The sequence below is a fragment of the Somniosus microcephalus genome, chromosome 4 (assembly GCF_052327205.1).
Source record: "Somniosus microcephalus isolate GS21.2 chromosome 4, FLI_Smic_1.0, whole genome shotgun sequence".
In the NCBI taxonomy this organism is placed as follows: Eukaryota; Metazoa; Chordata; class Chondrichthyes; order Squaliformes; family Somniosidae; genus Somniosus; species Somniosus microcephalus.
Window position 1 is genome coordinate 228,294,236 of NC_140990.1, and position 22,649 is coordinate 228,316,884.

The 22,649-nt window shown below is 43.7% G+C and overlaps 1 protein-coding gene and 1 long non-coding RNA gene across 2 annotated transcripts in view; one reads left to right on the forward strand and one right to left on the reverse strand.

Annotated features, from left to right (window-relative positions):
• Positions 1-22,649, reverse strand: part of LOC147120253 (uncharacterized) — a 107,345-nt gene that overhangs the window by 71,433 nt on the left and 13,263 nt on the right. The window contains exons 3-14 of the mRNA XM_085985898.1: positions 20,728-20,760; positions 11,589-11,669; positions 9,675-9,803; positions 9,530-9,574; positions 9,047-9,100; positions 4,829-4,882; positions 3,502-3,555; positions 3,229-3,282; positions 2,985-3,038; positions 2,794-2,838; positions 1,959-2,012; positions 1,834-1,878 (exon numbers count right to left, since the gene is read on the reverse strand). Of these exons, the coding sequence (XP_085842024.1) occupies positions 1,834-1,878; positions 1,959-2,012; positions 2,794-2,838; positions 2,985-3,038; positions 3,229-3,282; positions 3,502-3,555; positions 4,829-4,882; positions 9,047-9,100; positions 9,530-9,574; positions 9,675-9,803; positions 11,589-11,669; positions 20,728-20,760 (702 nt within the window). The remainder of the gene's footprint in view (positions 1-1,833; positions 1,879-1,958; positions 2,013-2,793; positions 2,839-2,984; positions 3,039-3,228; positions 3,283-3,501; positions 3,556-4,828; positions 4,883-9,046; positions 9,101-9,529; positions 9,575-9,674; positions 9,804-11,588; positions 11,670-20,727; positions 20,761-22,649) is intronic.
• LOC147120254 (uncharacterized) overlaps positions 1-22,649 on the forward strand; it is a 34,002-nt gene that overhangs the window by 2,452 nt on the left and 8,901 nt on the right. Inside the window, exons 2-5 of the long non-coding RNA XR_015078147.1 lie at positions 9,457-9,610; positions 11,597-11,662; positions 13,065-13,153; positions 20,923-21,011. This is a non-coding gene — a long non-coding RNA (uncharacterized LOC147120254). The remainder of the gene's footprint in view (positions 1-9,456; positions 9,611-11,596; positions 11,663-13,064; positions 13,154-20,922; positions 21,012-22,649) is intronic.

A 22,649-nucleotide genomic window follows, 5' to 3' on the forward strand; every position in this document is an offset into this window, starting at 1 on the left:
CGGAAGGAGTGTAAGGAATAGATGGGCTACATCTGGAGAAGGTAACAATGGGGGAGTGGCGTGACATTGCCAAATGGCCTCCTTCCTATGATTGCATTAGGATGAGGGTGAGTGTCAGTGGTGGTTAGTCAGATGGGGGTATGAGTAGGTGCAATGAGAGTGAGGGATGGGTGCACCTTGCAAGGTAGGTTGGTGTGGGGACTGACGTGCACGAGTAGGCTTCGGAAGGCAGAGCAATGGGGTTGGAGTGACAGGCACATCAGGACGCAGTTGAATGTGACATTGCACTCACCTTTCCTGACCTCATGAGGTCATAAAATCTTTTGCAGCACTGGACCCACGTCCACCTCATGACATATCTGCTGCTGACCTCCTCTGCGATTCCCAGCCATGCCCTCTTGGTGTCTCTGAATGGTCTTTTGCAGCCATCCGCAGGAAAGAGAGCTCCCTGCATGCTCTATCTCCCTGGACCAAGACTTCCAGGGAGGCATCTGGTATCTTGGTACAGCCCTCTGTCTGTGTGACTCCATGGCCCACAAAATATCAGTGATACGCAGCAATTTGTAGCTCTCTCAAATACTCTCTCCTTCAACAACCTTCAATTGGGATGTGTGCAAGGCTGCTTTAAATATCTGTGCTGAGAACGAGTCATTGGTGATGTCAGCAGACCCGCTCCATTTCATTGGGCCGGGAAACCCGCATGACTGTTTCAATTGATGTAATTGAGTTAAACGCGCAGTGCAGATGGCGGCCCACACGCACTCAGCCCTGACGCTCAGGTCAAATGCTTCCACTTGTGGGGAAGAGGAAAACTAGAGGCCATCAATACAAGATAGCCACCAAGAAATTCAATAGGGAATTCAGAAGAAAGGTCTTTACCCAAAGAGTGGTGAGAATGAGGAACTCACTACGACAGGAGTAGTTAAGGCGAACAGTATAGTTGCATTTAAGGGAAAGCTAGATAAGCATATGAGGGAGAAGGGAATAGAGGGTTATGCTGATTGAGTAAGATGAGGAAGAATAGGAGGAGGCTCGAATGGAGCATGGACTGGTTGGGCCAATTGGCCTGTTCCTGTGCTGTATATCCTATGTAATTCTATGGAATTTGTCAACATAGATCTATTGGTATCAGTCGTGTCTTGTAGACCCAACAAGTTATGTCAGGGGTAGAAGCTGGCTATTGTAGCTTGACCTAAATTTAAAACTTGTGAATTTTATTATAATCAAGCACATGATAGTAAAGATATGAAACAATGCAGATTATATGATATTCAAAATCAATGAACAAAAGTTTTATAAATTAATTTCCTATACTGTGGTTATGTTGTATTGTGTTCATCAATGTGGGGATGTTAATGCCCAGGTCAGGTATTGCAGGGAAAATGCTTTGTTAAGCTCCCTTTGCTCTGCTCCAATCTAACAATTCCAGCTTTAGAACTACATTTCTTACTATATTTTCCCTAAACATAACCCATCCTCATTAGCATCTCAAGGTGATTTTATGTTCTTTAGGAACTATTCTGAAAACATCCAAACTGTGGAGCCTAACAGCTAGCAGAGAGGAAGGGGAAGGAGAGACAGAGAAATACAGATTTTATCACATCTATTGTAGTTTAGTGAATGCACTTCGACAGAACTTCTTTTGTTTAAAAGATTCCTTCTGTATTTACACATTTTAGAGATTATTTTGAATAAGATATTGACATTAAGTGGCCACAAGCTAATTATTGCCCTTATGAAAATATGATAAAGTACTTCTAAAATTAAATTAAACTGGGGAAAGACAAGGGATTAAAGCTATAAAACAAAGTCACAACAGAAAAGTTCACTTACTGGTGAACCATCTTTGCCAGGCTGACCATCAGTTCCACGAGGACCCTGCAAAACAAAACAGTCAAAATGCTTTCTTCTTGCAGAGACACACTTTACTCAGTTGATCAGGTAATGACTATACTCACTGCAGGGCCTGGAGATCCAGAAGATCCTCTCTCACCAGATAATCCACGAGGACCCTAGAACATAGAGACAGAAATAACTGTTTTACTGGATCAAACACAGAATGAGAATGTATCACAATATTGCTCTCTGCTGCGATACATTTTAAATAGTTGCTCAGTCGCCCAGTGATTCGTGTGCATGAAACAAAAAGATTGAGAAAGTAATTATCATGACCACATGTCTTTTTTCTTTCTTTAATCCTTTTTAGGCTACAGTTTAAATAAAGCGGTTTTTCCAGCAATTAGCCTTGAAAGGCTTACTACAATGGGGTAATTTTCACCTTCATCGCTTAGCTGGTGAACTGGCAAAGTGAATTTTCCGCCTATTATAGAATCTGACTGATTTTATGAGGGGGAAGGTATGATCTGCTCCATCAGTTTATCACCCAAGCAGTGAAGGTGAAAATTACCACTCCTCCCACCCCCCCCCCCCCACCTCATTCTTACCAGTTAAGGAAATCCTTTGTAATGATCTCTGCAGCTTCATATTAAAGCTGCACCTTCTCTTTCTTAATATTAACATGTTTTTGGGATCTAAGTATTATCAAATACATATGAAATGTGCAGGAGCAGCATCAGCCTTTGTTTTGTAGCTAGATAGCCAGGGTCCAAGTTCTAGCACTACCAGTCAGTCAAAGCCACCAGCCAATAGTTATGGTGGGATTTGCAATCCTCAGCTGGTTTTCCAGGTGATGCACCTCACACAAATGAAGTATCCATTCTGGAATAGTATTACAAACATTCCCTACTGTCAGTTGGCACAAATTTGAAGTTGGAAAAAATGAAGGATGCTTACCATTGGTCCAGGCTGACCATTGTCCCCAGGATTACCAAGCTCTCCCTGTATTACATTGAGAAAAAAAATGCACTAAAATTATAGATGTATGTTCCTAAAATTACTATACTATTACTTATCAATAGTGGATAATTTACTGGAACTATAATTGTCAAAAATAAACTAGTCTGTAATAAAGAAATAAGAATCACCTTTGGGCCAGGAGTACCGGTCTCACCATTAGTACCATCACGCCCATCATTGCCCTGTCAGAGACACAAATAGTTTGTCTCAAATAGTAGCAGAGATAATATTGTTGGAATCTTATTCAGTGCATTCTTTAAAATGTAATTTGATAACACTATAAAGTTAACTGAAATACTGATAATTATTGGCTTATTATCCTTCTCATAAGAATGTAGCTTTTTTTAGAAAAAGAACAATACAGATACTTACTCGGCTGCCTTTCATACCATGGAAACCAGACCTACCCGAATGGCCTTGAATACCCTGAACAAATAAATGCTTATATTATTCCATTTTTAGATTACTGATTTAATTGAAATGTATATCCCTCAAAATTGACTTAAAATAATATTGTTAGATGTGAAACTATACTCAACAAATCTTACATTATCTCAGTATTTTAATTAGAACTAGACTTATTTGCATCTTGAAGCAGAGGGGAGACAATGTTTGCTCATTTACAGTTGTCACATCTTTACTTACTGGGGGACCTTGTGTTCCACGCTCGCCAGTTCTCCCTGGCCTGCCAGGTCTACCCTGATTTGAAACAATGCAAAAATAATCAGTAAGTTTAATGTCTGCCCTAAATGTTTTAGTTGGAGGAACTGACAAAATGATGAGATAGCGCTGAACTCTAATTTAATATCCTGCAAAATTGCCATGAGTCTACCAGGAAGCATTGAGTTATGATGCTTCTACACTCATTCAAAGTAGTTCAGTTTTAAATCAGATTTCTACACCTGTTATCTGCCTTCCACCTACTTCATTTAAGACATAATTTTATAGTGTATCACAGAATCACAGAATCACAGAAACCCCACAGTGCAGATAGAGGCCATTTCGGCCCATCGAGCCTGCACCGACACATATCCCACCCGATCCCCGTAACCCCTACACCAACATATATCCCACCCTATCCCCATGTATTTAATCCCCCCTAACACTAAGGGTCAATTTATCATAGCCAATCAACCTAACCCGCACATCTTTGGACTGTGGGAGGAAACCGGAGCACCCGGAGGAAACCCACGCAAACACGGGGAGAATGTGCAAACTCCACACAGACAGTGTAGTAGGAAGTAAAGAGCTAAATCTGTATTATTGCCATTTGTTGATTCTGGTGGGATTTTTACTTATTTTAGTATGGCATGTAGTCCATAACCAGCATGCGACAAATACTCCACAAAGAAAAATTGGCAGTCTGGAGGAAAATTGTTTTCACCTTAACCCAATAAATCAGGTGCTCTAATTTTATTTTAATCAATTTCTTCCCTTGGCCATACAGTCACCATGCAGTCATATGTAAATCAAATGAAAATGTATTATGTATATGTCACAGTTGGTTAATCAACTTTGCCATTCCAAAAATGGTATCACCTCATCACTTGATTCCATTACATTATGACACTTTTATAAGAAAATGAAAATGTGAACAACATTGTCAATTCAATTGGATCTTATTGATGAAACGATTTATTCAGTGACCTTTATTGAAAGTACTCCCTAGTTTGGCTACTCATTAATTCTGACATGTCATTATGAACTGACAAAAATTATGTTACCAGCCTTTGAGGCCACAAATGAGATCACCAGATAATTTCTTTTATACACAACGTTAATGGATCTCCATATTACAGTTCATGTTTTTAATGGAATTTTGTAACATTTCTGGAACAGTCAAACAGTCACAGGATCCTAATTATAGGTATTATATATAATCTATTTTAGGAGTCTCTAAATCCTTTACCATTGCACATGAGACTATGTGTTAACAATGATTTTTTAAAATATGAGCAGATAAACTACTTACATCTTTTCCAGCAGGCCCAGGTGAACCCATAGCACCAGAAGGGCCAGGTGGACCCTATAATAAAGAAAATAACATTAATAATTCTACCGCAGGTACCACACAAGTGATGGTCATGATACCAAATAGGCAATCCTATGTTTCAAAAACAATCACAGAAACAGGAAATATTAACACAACTAATCAGTGACCATTTCATTTGAAGTTCAAAGGGTTTTGAATAAATGACCACTAATTTAATTGCAGTAATTATTGTCAGTAATATATAGAAACATTTGCATATAATTCCAATAGTTTTATAACATACAGTACAGATGAAAATATTTTACGTAGCAAAATATAGCTTAAAGATTCTTCGAATCTGCTAAACAAGCATTCTCAGGAAAACACAAAGGAAAGCATTAAATCTGACAATAATGATTCACATTTTAAACTTTTATAAATTACAAAGTATCAAACTGATGGTGCTCTTTTCTGGTATCTGTTATTTTCCACTTGATAAATCTGTAGTGACTGCATAGTAACTGTTAGATCTTCAGCATGATAGCACCAAGTGGATGGAAAACATCAAGTACACACGAGGTAAAATGAGTATGAGGTCTGTAACCTTTGGGACTAGCCTGACGGATGGATATGGTCTTTTCTGAGCCTACTTTCCGAAGGACACTGGGACAATCGCGGGAACTGATGGAAGGTTAAGAACATCTAATGATGTGTTGTAAGTAACCTTGGTCTCCTGTAGCTTGCTTGATTGTCTTGATCAATTGTTCAGGGTCGATATTTCTGTCTGATTATACCCCTGTGAAATATCTTGGAATGCTTTACTATGTTAAAGATGCTACATAATTGCAATTTGTTGTTGTTAAGGAGTTGAGGAGAAATTTTCTAACATCAGGTTTCCTTTTTTTAATTCAGAGTTCACATTAATAGTGATGGGGTAGGGGGTGCAGGAGGCTACATTAACTAATGGATAATGGCCTACTTTTTATATGTTCGTATGGAGCAATCTGTCTAACAGGCAGAAATTTTAATTTGAGGTGGGTAGGGCGTGGGGGGACAGCAATGCAGTCGGGAAACCCGGGAGAACGGGTTTCCCTAAGGAAAAACAACAGAAAATGCTGGAAAAAACTCAGCAGGCCAGGCAACATCCGTGGAGAGAAAATAGAGTCAACGTTTTGGGTGAAAATCCTTTGTTAGGACAGGTTTTCACCTGAAACGTTGACTCTATTTTCTCTCCATGGATGTTGCCTGGCCTGCTGAGCTTTTCCAGCATTTTCTGTTGTTATTTCGGATTTCCAGCATCTGCAGTATTTTGCTATCATACTAGGGTTTCCCTCAGGCCCTGCCAAATTTAATGGCAGTTCTGATTAACATTTTGAATCTCTGTTTCCCGCCCGCAGCCAACCAGATGAAAGGCTGGGTGGCTGTCGGGCGGGTAGGCAGGTGGTACCAGGCCTCAGAAAGGATGGAGGTAGGGATCGGGTGGGGGGGGAGGGGGTTGAGGGGATCAGAAGGCCATGGATCTTCGGAGGGGGGAGGGGGCTGCAGATCTTCAGCGAGGTCAGGGGCCAGATTTTGGAGGGGGAGTCAGGAGCTGCAGATCGGAGGCCAGAGGGGAAATTGGAGGCCAGAGGAGGGGGTCAGGGCCATGGATTGGAAGGCCGGAGGGGTTATCGGGGGATGGGAATCGGAGGCCGGAGGGGGTTGCAGGCCGGGGTGTTCAGAATGCAAGAGAGGGAATCAGAGATCGGGAGCCTCGTTGCGGGGGAGGGGGGAGGTTGGAGGCCCTATGGGGAGGTCGCGAGGGAGATCAGAAGGGTCGGGGGAGCTGGTCCGATCGCGGGGGGTTGGCGAGGCAGGAATGCTGGAAGTAAGTGGAAATGCATTACCTGGCTCCAGCAGTCCTTGCCTTCCTTTAGATGGCGGGTTCCCCGAAGCCAGGGAAACCTGGCTGCCCACAGCTAAATTTAAAATGGTGGATCACCATGAGGCACGCAGCCTTATTATAATATTTAAAGTGACAATCCACCTCCTGCGAGTGGGTTAGCTGCCCGCCCCTCATCCCACCTCCATTGAAACCGGAAGTGGGTGGGTTGGAGGCGGGTTGGGGTCTGGATTCAGATTTTTAACTCTTTAACCTCAACCCACCTGTTTTGGGGGGGTTAAGCAATAACAACAACAACTTGTGTTTATATAGTGCCTTTAATGTAGTAAAATGTCCCAAGGTGCTGCACAGGAGTTTCAGAAAACAGAATTTGACACCGAGCCGCATAAGGAGAAATTAGGGCAGGTGACCAAAGGCTTGGTCAAAGAGGTAGGTTTTAAGGAACGTCTTAGAGGAGGAAAGAGAGGTAGCGAGGCGGAGAGGTTTAGGCAAGGAATTCCAGAGCTTAGGGCCTAGGCAACAGAAGACACGGCCACCAATGGTTGAGGGATTATAATCAGGGATGCTCAAGAGGGCAGAATTAGAGGAGCGCAGATATCTCAGGGGGGTGGGAGTGGTGGGGGGGGTTGTGGGATTGGAGGACATTACAGAGATAGGGAGGGGCGAAACCATGGAGGGATTTCAAAATAAGGATGAGAATTTTAAAATTGAGGCGTTGCTTAACCGGGAGCCAATATCGGTCAGCGAGCACAGGGGGTGATGGGTGAATGGGACTTGGTGCAAGTTAGGACACGGGCAGCCGAGTTTTGGATGACCTCAAGTTTACGTAGGGTAGAATGTGGAAGGCCAGCTTAGAGGTGTGTTGGAATAGTCAAGTCTAGAAGTAACAAAGGCATGGGGTGGGCTTCAGCAGCAGCAGAGCTGAGGCATGGCGGAGATGGGCAATGTTATGGAGGTGGAAATAGGCGATCTAAGTTATGGCGCAGATATGTGGTTGGAAGCTCATTTCAGGGTCAAATATAACACCAAGGCTGCGAACAGTCTGGTTCAGCCTCAGACAGATGCTGGGGAGAGGGATGGCTTCGGTGACTAGGGAATGAAGTTTGTGGTGGGGACCGAAGTCAACGGCTTCAGTCTTCCCAACATTTAATTGGAGGAAATTTCTGCTCATCCAGTACTCGATGTCCGAGAAGCAGTCTGACAATTTAGAGACAGTGGAGGGGTCGAGAGAAGAGGTGGTGAGGTAGAGCTGGGTGTCGTCAGCGTACAGTCGTTTGATGATGTCACCAAGGGGCAGCATGTAGATGAGAAATAGGAGGGGGCCGAGGATAGATCTTTAGAGGACACCAGATGTAACGATGCAGGAGTGGAAAGAAAAGCCATTGCAGGTGATTCTCTGCCTACGATTAGATAGATGAGAATGGAACCAGGCGAGTCCAGTCCCACCCAGCTGGACAACGGTGGAGAGGCATTGGAGGAGTATGGAGTGGTCAACCCTGCCAAAGGCTGCAGACAGGTCAAAAAGGATGAGGAGGGATAGTTTACCTTTGTCACAGTCACAAAGGATGTAATTTGTGACTTTGATAAGAGCTGTTTCGGTACTGTGGCAGGGGCATAAACCTGATTGGAGGGATTCAAACATGGAGCTCCGGGAAAGATGGGCAAGGATTTGAGATGCGACAACACGTTCAAGGACCTTGGAGAGGAAATGGAGGTAGGAGATGGGGCGGTAATTTGCAAGGACGGAGGGGTCGAGGGTTGTTTTTTTGAGGAGAGGGGTGATGACGGCAGATTTAAAAGAGAGAGGGAGAGTACCTGAGGAGAGAGAACCGTTAACAATATCAGATAACATGGGAGTCAGAAAAGAAAATTCCCCCCATAGTATCAGCTTTGCTATCTGCCATAGACCGTACAAAACAGATTGAAAATAAGATTTTCCCTACTAACCTGATAATAATCTATCTATAGAATATATAAAAAATGCCGTGTCTAGTGTGTGCAGATGTCACACTTCAGATGTCACATTTTGTCATAGGATCGGAAAAAGCTGACCTGAGTCTGAGACTGACAAGTGCAGTTCAATCTCCAAAATTCTTACTCCGAACAACAATTAAACTGAATGCACTTAGGATGTGTGCACTCAATGAATATAGTGACCAGTAATCACTTTATGTATCATATACTCTTGACCAGCAATATTGAGAATCGTGGCTTAGGTCGAGTCTTAATGACACCGAGCTTCTACTATTAATTCACACCACAGTATCATGTCATTTATTTACTAGTTTAATTTTCACTGTTAAGGATTGAGAATCTTTGAAGATCTTGCTACTCACCTTGGAGCCAGCTTGTCCAGTTTCACCAGCTGGGCCAGGATAACCATGAGAGCCCTTTTGGTGCATAAAAATAAAAATGTTGATCACCCTACCAGAACACATGCATAGTACCAAACAAGAAAAACATTACAAACCTAAGTGGTATATTGGTTTTCAGTTTTTATATAATAAAATTACTTAAAAAGCCCTGGAATTGATATTATCTTGGGGGCAGAGCTGTTGTGTTTTTTTCAGTTTGTGGTCTTTGTACATTTGTTATGAATTAAAATGGCCCATTTAACCTCCAATTATCGACAGTTCATTGCTTTAATCTCATTTACATAGTATGCCTAATTTATGCATGGTTTTAAACTATGATTAAAACCATAATCTTTTAGCAATATTGTATACATTTTGAAAACTCTTTACAGGAAGCAGTGTCATCTTCCACTTGGTGAAAATTGCAAAGAAAAAAAGAACAAAGAATGAAGAGTGAATACTTACAGGTGGTCCAGAAGGCCCAGGGGGACCTCTGGCTCCTCGATAGCCCTAAAATTAATCCAATGAAATTATTAGCACATTACGGTAATTTGTGCATTTGATGTTTTATGTATATTTGTGTAGTGGGAGGAATGAAAACAAATCTTACAGGGGGGCCAGGAAGGCAATTGGCAATACCAGGAGTAACAATGCCTTTTGTATCATAAGGTATACCGGAAGCTTTTCCATCGTCTGACATTGTAGAGTCAATCTGACCCGCCAGCTGAGAGGAATAATTCTAGATGGGGGAAAAAAATCACTTGTGAATATTTTATGCTTCTGCAACCCACAATATGTAAACACATAAAAATCCATTCTTCACACTTAAATAAGACACTTTGTTGCAGGGCTTTTTGAAGTGAAAGACGTTGGCCTTATTTTAACACAAAAGAAATATTTGATAATTTAAGTGAAGACAAAGTCACACACAGCTTAAAAGTAATTGAACATCTCAAGTAAGCTAGTTTTTAATAGTATTTTACAGTGCTTGGTAATACGAAAGTGTTAAAAATAGAAGTTCCTACCCTATTAAGAATTGAAATGACATTTGTTTTCAATTTTACACAACAAAGATTATTTTAAAAATATTAACAGAAATGTGATTTTTTTTGGTCGGGAAGTTGATTTGTTCTGTTCCGTTTGTACTCCTTGTAAGTTTTTAATGAACTAAAATGGTCCATTCAACCTCCAATTGTGGAAAGTCCACTACTTTAATCTGATGTGAATAGAATACCATTAAAATATCAAGCTGTTGGTGGTTACAATAGTATTTTCAACTCCTTGTGTATTAGACATATTTTGTGAGTTTTTTTGGCCTCTTTGGGAAAGAAATAGTTAAAAGTACTCACAGAGCATTTGCATAAAGTACAATAAAGGACATCTCAAAATTGCTTCAATTAATTAAAATCAGAATGCACAGCTCTAATTTACACAGTATGCAATAAAACTTATGGATAGTATTCACTCTGATTATAAGGCACTTATGTGGATTTATCCTAAAAATCATCATGGCTGCATGATATCTTTTTGCTAGATTGTGAAAGTAATTAATAAAGCATTTCATAGCTTGCATATTCCTCTTGGTGGGCAGTACTGTGTTAACAACCAGCGAGAGACCAGGTGGTAGATTTTCACCCTGAGCAGACTTCGGGCGGCCGGCCAGTTGGCCACACAATATTCCTGGCGGGAGGCCCAATCCATTATGATGGCCGGGCCGAGTTAGCATTTGCCCAGTACTCTCCTAAAATGGCAAATAGGGTCTTATGTATGTCACAGGAGCCTGAGTTGCATTTTAAATGGGTCAACGCATGATTCAGGTGGATGCTCCAGCCGCCAAACATTAGGCCTGGTGTTAGATTGCAGTGGTCACAGCAATGGTGGGAATGGACCGGTAAGTCATTCTCCACCATCTTCCGGGTGCTACCACCCCATCGCTGCTGGGTGGGAAACCTCAAAATCTACCCCCTGCTATCCTCTGCCTGATACATCTTGTAATTTTGATGGTATCCAGATAGTCAACTGGCAGTAATCTGGTAGCGTTTAGGCCAGAGGTACATCCACTACTGAGTGCAATGAGTGAAAATTCCAAGACTTCAATAGGAAGAACTTATTTGTTCCAATCTCTAAATGCCACTTTAGCATACAACTGAAGTGTTATCTCAAAGAGGAAAGTACTCCAATTATGAGGGAAGGATCATAGATCTATATTTAAAAAAGGACTGTGGTTTGGAGTTATTGGAAGTCTGTGCTTTACCTTATTTTCACTTAGATTTAAAAGTTTCCAAATCAGAAGAAAGTTCAGCTGTGTAACCAATCTGCCTGCATTATCTTATTCTACCTTCACAGTGATAAATGATTAAAGTCACCATCAAATCATTTATCTTGTCACCAGTGGTGCTAGATTAATTGAAACACAAGTAATATACTTTGTGCTAACATGAATATTCAGATCCATACCAACAATAAGATCATGCTTAAAAATGCTACAAGAATACTTAGTCTGTTGACCATACATTTAACTTACCACAACAGGGCTCTCACCAGGAGGACCAGGAGGGCCAGGAGGACCAGGCAAGCCATCATTTCCAGGAGAACCAGGTGAACCCTAACAGATAAGACTTAATCAGAATGTGTAGCCAATAGACAATGGCTAGCTCATTAGAAGTATTATGAACACACGAACATACGAACAATGATGGACAGGTAAAGACCCTTTGGTCCATCGAGCCTGTCCCACACAATTGTGATACCTCATGTATCACAATATATACACTCCACCCCACCCGAAACCATGTGATCTCCTGGGAGAGACAAAAACCCAGATTTTTTTTTAAAAGGCCAATTTGGGGAAAAAATATCTGGGAAATTCCTCTGGCCCATCTAGGTGATCGAAACTAGTCCAGGAGATGACTCTGGCCCTGAATTCCCTGCAGTACCTACCTTTTGTAAGAAGTGATCGCACCCCAGCCAGAAACAGGTCCAGCTCTCGCTTGAAGGAATTCAGTGAATCAGCATTCACCGCACGAGATGGTGGCCTATTCCAGAGGTCAATATTCTCTGGGAAAAGAACCACCTCCTGGCATCTAACCTAGATTTAGCCTTACACAACTTAAATTTGTGACCCCAGGTCCTCCCTAAACTATTTAATTGAAACAACCTGTCAACTGGAACACAATCTATTCCCTTCATTATCTTATAAACCTCAATCAGATCAACTCTAAGTCTATGCTTCTCTAAAGTATAGAGTCCCAGCTCTTTTAGCCTGTCTTGATAACTAAGATGCTTTAGACTGGGAATTAATCTAGTGGCCCTCCTCTGCACCTCTCCAAAGCCTCAATATCACCCAGCATGTGAGGAGACTGAAACTGGACACAATATTCCAAGTGCAGCCTGACCATGGTCTTGTACAAGGACAAAATATATATTGGCAGAAGATAAATTGTTGTCCTCAATAACAGTTTCAGAAGAATTATTCCTATTTAGCAGTTTGGAGTGTACATATTGATTTCTATAGTGATTGGGACACATACAAAGTTAATTGTACAGGTGCTATTAAATACTTAAGAGTATTAAAAAAAAACAAGGATGTCAGAAAAGGCCCTTGGGCTCATAAAGCCCACACCCACAAACCATGTACAAGATACTTTTATCAATGACCCTACCATATTCATTTAATCTCAGGAGGGAATGGTCTTCTTAAACACTTCCTAATACCCAAAGATTATTAAGCAAAACTTATTTATTTAAACCTAGGCCGAAACCTTCCAAAGGCAACAGTCCCTCTGCTCCATGAGTCCAGTCCATGTAGCATTGGAACATCTCTGTTTATAACTGTCCTTGGCAAATTGTCATGCTACAAATGTATAATAATTATCACAGTACAAAGAGTGATCATTATGGAAGAAGAAAACTTGATTTTCTACCATATTGTGGACTACTGGCTTATTTTCAGTGTCTTACTTTTATGCAAACATTTATTTTAACTGTTTTCTTTTTCCAGAGGCTTGCCAATCTCACAGACCGGCGGCGGCATTCCAGAGCCAAGTCATAATTCAAAAAGTGACGCAGGCAAGAGGAAGCAGCTGATTGGTGAGTACAGCCAGGTGAATATTTATACTACTCTACAGTTTGACAGTTAAGGTTAATAGTTTATAAAGTTTAGAAGGTCTTAATTTTTATGGTTTATAGTTTCTAGGTTTAAATAAATAAGTTTTGCTTAATAATCTCTGTAGTGTAGCGGGGAGTGCTAGTAAACAAGAGCCCTTGAGTATATCATTTAATTGCAGTGTAATTAGTGGTATTGATTTGATTAAATTTAATTTGAATTAATTAAAGGGTAAGTCATGGCAGCACAGTTCAGCCCGTGGCATGCTCCTCCTGCACTATGTGGGAAATCAGGGACACTTTCTGTGTCCCTGATGACCATGTGTGCGGGAAGTGTATCTAGCTGCAGCTCCTGGCAGACCGTATTGCGGCACTGGAGCTGCAAATAGATACATATTGGAGCATTTGTGATGCTGAGGACATCATGGATAGCACGTTTAGGGAGTTGGTCACACCACAGGTAAAGACTGCACAGACAGGAAGGGAATGGGTGACCACTAGGCAGAGTAGTAGGCACAGGCAGGTAGTGCAGGGGTCCCCTATGGCCATCCCATTCTCTCAAACAGATATACCGCTTTGGATATTGTTGGGGGAGATGGCTTACTGAGGGAAGGCAGCAGCAGGCAACTTCCTGGCACCATGGGTGGTTCTGCTACACAGGACAGGAGGAAAAAGAATGGGAGAGCTATAGTGATAGGGGATTCTATTGTAAGGGGAATAGATAGGCATTTCTGCGGCCGCAAACGGGACTCCAAGTTGGTATGTTGCCTCCCTGGTACAAGGGTCAAGGATGTCTCGGAGCAGCTGCAGGGCATTCTGGAGGGGGAGGGTGACCAGCCAGTTGTCGTGTATATAGGTACCAACAATATAGGTAAAAAACAGGATAAGGTCCTAAAAGTTGAATATAGGGAGTTAGGAGGTAAATTTAAAAAAATAGGACCTCAAAGGTAGTAATTTCAGGATTGCTACCAGTGCTGTGTGCTAGTCAGAGTAGAAATAGAAGGATATTTCAGATGAATACATGGCTAGAGGAATGGTGCAAGGGGGAGGGATTCAAATTCCTGGGGCACTGGAACCGGTTCTGGGGGAGGTGGGACCAGTACAAACTGGACGGTTTGCACCTGGGCAGGACAGGGACCGATGTCCTAGGGGGAGTGCTTGCTAGTGCTGTTGGGGAGGGTTTAAACTAAAATGGCAGGGGGTTGGGAACCTGTGCAGGGAGACAGAGGAAAGGGAAGCAAGGATAGAAGCAAAAGACAGGAAGGAGAAAAGCAAAAGTGGAAGGTAGAGAAATCAAGGGTGTAAATTAAACAGGGCGACAGTAAATAAATTCTAAAAGGACTACGAGTGTTAAAAAAACAAGCCTGAAGGCTTTGTGACTTAATGCGAGGAGCATTCGTAATAAGGTGGATGAATAAGCTGTGCAAATAGATGTAATCGGATATGATATAATTGGGATTACAGAGACATGGCTCCAGGGTGACCATGGCTGGTAATTCAACATCCAGGGGTATTCAATATTGAGGAAGGACAGGCAAAAAGGAAAAGGAGGTGGGGTAGCATTGCTGGTTCAAGAGGAGATTAGCACAATAGTAAGGAAGGATATTAGCTCTGATGATGTGGAATATGTATGGGTAGAGCTGAGAAATACCAAGGGGCAGAAAACATTAGTGGGATTTGTTTACAGACCCCCAAGCAGTAATGCTGAGGTTCGGGATGGCATTAAACGGGACATTAGAGGTGCGTGCAATAAGGGCACAGCAGTTATCATGGGTGACTTTAATCTACATATAGATTGGAATAACCAAATTAGTAACAATTCCACAGAGGAGGAATTCCTAGAGTGTATACGGGATGGTTTCCTGGACCAACATGTTGAGGAACCAACTAGAGAACAGGCCATCCTAGACTGGGTATTATGTAATGAGAAAGGATAAATTAGCAATCTTATTCTGCGAGGCCCCTTGGGGAGGAGCGATCATAATATGATAGAATTCTTCATTAAGATGGAGAGTGAAGTAGTTGACGAAGAGACTAGGGTCCTGAATTTAAATAAAGGAAACTATGATGGTATGAGGCATAAGTTGGCTAGGATGGATTGGGGAATGTTACTTAAAGGGTTGACGGTGGCTAGGCAATAGCAAACATTTAAAGATCGCATGGATGACCTACAGAATTTGTTCATCCCTGTTTGGCATAAAAATAAAACAAAAAAGTTGACTCAACCATGGCTTAAAAGGGAAATTAGGGGTAGCATAACATCCAAGGAGAGGACATATAAATTGGTCAGAAAAAGCAGCAAACCTGAGGACTGGGAGCAGTTTAGGATTCACCAAAGGAGGAAAAAGGGATTAATTAAGAGGGGGGAAAATAGAATATGAGAGTAAGCTGGCAGGGAACATAAATACTGATTGTAAAAACTTCTATAGATATGTGAAGAGAAAAAGATTGGTGAAGTCAAGTGTAGGTCCCTTGCAGTCAGAATCAAGGGAATTTATAATGGGGAACAAAGAAATGGCAGCCCAATTAAATACATACTTTGGTTCTGTCTTCACAAAGGAGGACACAAATAACTTCCCAGAGATGTTGGGGAACATAGGGTCTAATGAGAGGGAAGAACTGAATGAAATCAGTATTTGTAGGGAAATGGTGTTAGGGAAATTGACGGGATTAAAGGCCGATAAATCCCCAGGGCCGGATAATCTACATCCTAGGGTATTTAAGGACGTGGCCCTAGAAATAGTAGATGCATTGCTGGTCATCTTCCAAAATTCTATAGACTCTGGAACAGTTCCCATGGATTGGAGGGTAGCTAATCTAACCCCACTATTTTAAAAAGGTGGTAGAGTGAAAACGGAGAAATATAGACCGCTACACCTGACATCGGTAGTGGGGAAAATGCTAGAGTCCATTATAAAAGATGTAATAGCAGAGCACTTGGAAAACAGCGACAGGATCGGACAAAGTCAACATGGATTTACAAAAGGTAAATCATGCTTGACTAATCTACTGGAATTTTTTGAGGATGTGACTGGTAGAATAGATAAGGGAGAACCAGTGGATGTGGCGTATTTTGACTTTCAGAAGGCTTTCGATTAGGTCCCGCATAAGAGATTAGCATGCAAAGTTAAAGCACATGGGATTGGGGGTAAGGTACTGACTTGGATAGAGAACTGGTTGGCAGGCAGGAAGGAAAGATTTGGAATAAACGGGTCATTTTACTAATGGCAGGCAGTGACTAGTGGGGTACTGCAGGGATCGGTGCTAGGACCCCAGCTATTCACAATATATATTAATGATCTAGATGAGGGAATTAGATGTAATATCTCCAAGTTTGCAGATGACACAAAGCTGGGTGGCCATGTGTGCTGTGAGGATGATGCAGCGAAACTCCAGTATGATTTGGACAGGTTGGGTGATTGGGCAGATGCATGCGAGGTTATCCACTTTGGTGGCAAAAACAGGAAGGCAGATTATTATCTGAAAGGCAATAGATTGGGAAAAGGGGAAGTGCAACGAGACCTGGGTGTCCTTGTGCACCAGTCGCTGAAGGCAAGCATGCAGTTGCAGCCGGCGGTTAAGAAGGCTAATGGTATGTTGGCCTTCATAGCGAGAGGATTCGAGTACAGGAGCAAGGATGTCTTGCTGCAGTTGTACAGGGCGTTGGTGAGACCACACCTTGATTATTGTGTGCAGCTTTGGTCGCCTTATCTGAGGAAGGATGTTCTTGCCATGGAGGGAGTGCAGCGAAGATTCACCAGACTGATGCCTGGGATGGCAGGAATGACATATGAGGAGAGATTGGGTCGATTAGGCTTATATTCGCTAGAGTTTAGAAGAATGAGAGAGGAGCTCATTGAAACTTATAAAATTCTAACAGGACTAGACAGACTAGATGCAGGAAGGATGTTCCTGATGGTGGGAGAGTCCAGAACCAGGGGTCACAGTCTAAGGATAAGGGGTAAGCCATTTAGGACTGAGATGAGGAGGTATTTCTTCACCCAGAGAGTGTGAACCTGTGGAATTCTCTACCACAGAAGGCAGTTGAGGCCAATTCATTAAATATATTCAAGAAGTAGTTAGATATATTTCTTAAGGCTAAAGGGATCAAGGGATATGGGGAGAAAGCAGGGTCAGGGTACTGAATTTGTATGATCAGCCATGATCGCATTGGATGGCAGAGCAGGTTCGAGGGGCCAAATGGCCTACTCATGCTCCTATCTTCTATGTCTATGTTTCTATTGCAGAGTAGAACTATCTCACTGGCCCCAAGTTTAAAGTATTCACAAATCCACTTCACAAGTTACCTCTGCTTTAATAAAAAATAACTGAAATAAATAAAAAATATAATTTTTTAAAAGAAGTTGCTGACATTTTATAGAGTCATAGCGTCATAGTCATTGGCCTAGAAATTGAGTTGACGCCGCGCCAGGGCTTTAGTGCTGGAAATTTAGCGCCGGCGCTAATTCCCTTGCGCGCGCCAAAAATTCAGTAGCGCCGCGCCCAGACGGCTGCCGGCGCTACTGGCGGGCGTGAGTGCCTCCCAATGGGCGCTGAGTGCCGAATTGCGGCGCTCATCCGGCGCTGCGGCGCCCGATGCGGTGCGGCAGGCTGGGGAAGTGCAGGCCTCCTCCTCCCGTTAAGGAGGCGCTGCCTTCACCCGATCGCTGGCCGTTTGTTTTTTTCAAAAATGAGCCCGGCACCTCGGACAAGTGCCGGGCTTGCAGGCCAGACGCATCTGGTCCGCGGGGGTGGGGTGGAGGAGTCCGGGGAGGGAGGTGCGGGCAGGCGGCCGGCGGGAAAGCGGCCGGCCGCCGCGCGACCTTAATGCGCCGGCGCTAACTTGTGTAAGACTCGGTTGCCAGAGTCTTAGTTGCGGCTGCCACGGGCGAGGCGGCCGCAACTGAATTTCGGCGCTGGGGCCCGTCGGCATGGCAACCGGGACGCTGCGCACACCGATGACGTCATCGGTGCCGGCGCAGCGCTACCGGTGCAACGCCGCTTTAGGGCCCCAGGGAATTTTTCAACTGGCCATAACTCTGGCGCTAGTCCCTCTAGCGCCTCAAAAGCGGCGCTAAGGCTAGTGAATTTCTAGGCCATAGAGTTTTACAGCACAGAAAGAGGCCCTTCGGCCCATCGTGTCTGCGCTGCCCATCAATCCCTGTCCAGTCTAATCCCATTTTCCAGCATTTGGTCCATAGCCTTGTATGCAATGGCATTTCAAGTGCTCATCCAAATGCTTCTTGAATGTTGTGAGGGTTCGTGCCTCTACCACCCTTTCAGGCAGTGAGGTCCAGATTCCAACCACCCTCTGGGTGAAAAAGTTCCTCCTCAAATCCCCTCTAAATCTCCTGCCCCTTACCCTGAATCTATGCCCCCTTGTTATTAACCCCCCTACTAAGGGGAAAAGTTCCTCTTTATCTACCCTATCTATGCCCCTCATCATTTTGTACACCTCAATCAGGTCCCCCCTCAGCCTTCTCTGCCCCAAGGAAAACAACCCCAGCCTGTTTAGTCTTTCTTCATAGCTGAGGCGCTCCATCCCAGGTAACATCCTGGTGAATCTTCTCTGCACCCTCTCCAAAGCAATCACATCCTTCCTATAGTGAGGCGACCAGAACTGCACACAGTACTCCAGCTGTGGCCTCACCAGCGTTTTGTACAGCTCCATCATAACTTCCCTGCTCTTATATTCCATGCCTCGGCTAATGAGGGCAAGTATCCCATATGCCTTTTTAACCACCTTATCTACCTGTTCCACTGCCTTCAGAGATCTATGTACATGTACACCAAGGTCCCTCTGACCCTCTGTACTTCCTAGGGTCCTACCACTCATTGTGTATTCCCTTGCCTTATTTGTCCGTCCAAAATGCATCACCTCGCACTTTTCAGGGTTAAATTCCATTTGCCACTTTTCCGCCCATCTGACCAACCCGTTTATATCGTCCTGTAGCCTGAGGCTGTCCTCCTCGCAATTTACCACCCCACCAATTTTCGTGTCATCTGCGAACTTACTGATCATACCTTTTACATTCTCATCCAAATCATTTATGTAGATCACAAACAACAAGGGACCCAGCACCGATCCCTGAGGTACCCCACAGGACACAGGCTTCCAGTCACAAAAGCATCCTTCGACCATCACCCTCTGCCTCCTGCCACTCAGCCAGTTTAGGATCCAACGCGCCAAGGCACCCTGGATCCCATGGGCTCTTACCTTCTTGACCAGTCTCCTATGCGGGACTTTGTCAAAAGCTTTACTGAAGTCCATGTAAACCACATCCACAGCATTTTCCGCATCCACCCCCCTAGTCACCCCCTCGAAAAATTCAATCAGATTTGTCAGACATGATTTACCCTTGACAAAGCCATGCTGACTATCCCCGATTAATCCTTGCCTCTCCAAGTGGAGACTAATTTTGTCCCTCAGAATTTTTTCCAATAATTTCCCTACCACAGATGTTAGGCTCACTGGCCTGTAATTCGCTGGTTTATCCCTGCTACCCTTCTTGTATAATGGTACTACATTAGCTGTTCTCCAGTCCTCTGGTACATCCCCTGTGGCCAGAGAGGTTCTGAAAATTTGTGTCAGAGCCCCTGCAATCTCCTCCTTTGCCTCCCACAGCAGCCTGGGATACATCTCGTCCGGGCCTGGGGATTTATCCACTTTTTGGCCTGCTAAAACTGCTAGCACCTCCTCCCTCTCGATGCTAATATGTTCAAGTATGTCACAGTCCCCTTGCCCGATTTCTATGTCTGCATCGTCTCTCTCCATAGTGAACACAGATGCAAAAAATTCATTTAAAACCCCGCCTACATCATCTGGCTCTACACACAGATTGCCACTTTGGTCCCTAATGGGCCCTACCCTTTCCCTGGTTATCCTCTTGCCCTTAATATACTTATAAAACATCTTAGGATTTTCCTTTATTTTGCTCGCCAGTGTTATTTCATGGCCCCTCCTCGCCCTCCTAATTTCTTTTTTAAGTATGCCCCTGCACTTTTTATACTCCTCTAGGGCTTCTTCCGTCTTTAGTCTTTTGTAACTGCCAAAAGCCCCCCTTTTATTTCTAATGCATTTTTGTATATCCCTTGTCATCCAAGGTTCCCTTTGCTTGTTGGTCCCACCCTTGACCTTTACAGGAACATGTTGGCGTTGTACTCTCTCTATTTCCCTTCTGAAAGTCTCCCACTGTCTTGATGTGGATTTTCCTATAAGTAGCTGCTCCCAGTCCACTTTGGCCAGATCCTGCCTTATCATATTAAAATCGGCCTTCCCCCAATTTATAGTTGTGCTGACAATATTTGTTGATAATTCAGAACGACATAGATAGTTGGGCTAACAATAATGGATAGCAAATATGTAGATAATCTACAACACTATAGCTGTATATGTGATCAGCTCTGAAAGTTCATTTTGCATTGTAGTATATGATCAAAAGTTAATCTGCATCGCTCTCCCATGCTGTCTTAATGCAGAAAGTTGCTATAAAACAGATCCCAGCTTTTTACCTTTCTCCATATTAACATTAAAACATTTTAAGAAACTTCACACTTACTGGATCTCCCTTAGGTCCTTTTATTACACCGTTCTGTAAGAAATATATATGCACATTTTAGAAATAATCATTATACTGTAAAAGATAGGATATAGGGCAAAGGACAATTAATCTGACGTGCCTAAGGACTGTCATCAAATTATCATTCCACTGTTTAGTGACATGATGTTAAATGTTTGTACTTTTTTTGAATAGTTTTTTTCTCCCGATGCTAATGGATGACTGTCTTGGAAATTGGAACATTTTTTCACTTGTGTACCAAATATCGGGAGCTACATTCTAAGGTAAGATAAGCAAAGTGCTCCTTTCTGTGCCTCAACAATGGGCCTTACCTCAACCAAAAAAAGCACCTCTTGCTGTATGAATTTCCCCGTTTCTCACAATGGTCTTTCTCATCGCCAGTTTTTACCACAATTCACACCCACAAGAAACATGGTTGAAATTACTTATTCTAAATTCAATATTGAACGGGCCAAAGGCAATTGCTGAGAAAGATAGCAGACTTTATAACATCAGTGGTTATTTTGTGTTAAGGAAATCAATATTACAACATAAAAATGTAACAAAAAGCTTCTGAATTAAGAATGATTATTTGAAAGCAGGTTCGTCTAATAAAATACATCTAACATATTTATCACTGGCACAACAAATACCATGGGACAGGGTTTAATGCTACCTGCCCTGTTACTTACTTACTACTTTTAGCGCCCCGGAAAAATTAACGCCCCCCGCGGCCGAAATTGAGTGGCAGCGCCCCAAGAGGGAAGCAGAGTGCTGCTGAAAGTGACCCACCTCCCTCTTGTGGCGCTGCAAGGGAATATCATGGCGCTACGTGCTGTGGTATTGCAGGCTTTCCTCCCCTTCTTAAAGGGGAGGCGACTTGCGCAGTGCGACCTGGGGCCCAGCTGGGCCACCGGGGATCGGAATGGCGGCAAAAGAGTCCGGCAGTCAAGAGAAGTGCCGGGCTCACGGAGCGCAGCCGGCACTCCGTGGTGGGGGGAGGGGGGTGCGTCAGGAGGCCGGGGACGGCAGCGGAGGCAGGTGCTGACAAGCAGCCAGCAACAAAAATAGCCGCCCAGCACCTCGCCTTTAAATAGCGCCGCCCCGGCCGCAAGTAGGCTCCCCTGACCCCGTCGGACACTGCATCCGGCGGTAAGTCAGGGGGAGCTACCAAAGATCGCGGATGGGGCGCGAGCAGGGCGCTGCACACGGCGATGACATCAGCACTGCGGGGCACTAATGGTTACCGCCGCCGCTAACCCCGTGCTGAATTTCATGGGAGGCATTGGCGCCGCCGCGCCCGGACGCTAGTTTCTTTCTTAGGGCGCTAACGGGAGGCGCAAAGCAACCGAATTTTTCCCCCATTGTGTTCAATTTGAACCTGCTCATCTGAAGCCGGTGGGGTCCTCCTTTAACAATACTAATTGAGGCCTGATGACATCAATTGGAACCAATGCAAGTTTAACTCAGACGCGTGCTGCAGCTTCACCACCAGGCTGAAGCAAGTCAGAAGAGGATGGGGACACGAAGAGGCCATGAAAGTTACATTTATTTACTTGTCTTTGTGGGGCCAGGACTGCTCTCCTGGGCCCCAAAAGGAAAGTTTAGACCTCCACTACTGATGACTCCCATTCACTCCACAAGACCCATCCCCCACACCTACCTGCATATCAGCGGGCGGCCATGGGAGGCCCGATTTTCAGCAGGCGGATAGCTGCTTCCCACATACTTCCCGCCCATTCCAGCGGGAAGTGTTCCAGCTGCATGGCAAACAGGCATGGTGGTTAAAATCACTGTGGCCTCATGTTGCTGCAGCTGGGCGGGATACTGCCTCCCGTGCTTTCCCCCCGAAAGTTAAAACTGACCCCCATTAACTCCAAGTCATGTAAAACATTGCCACGTGCATCCTGGCTCCCACTGGG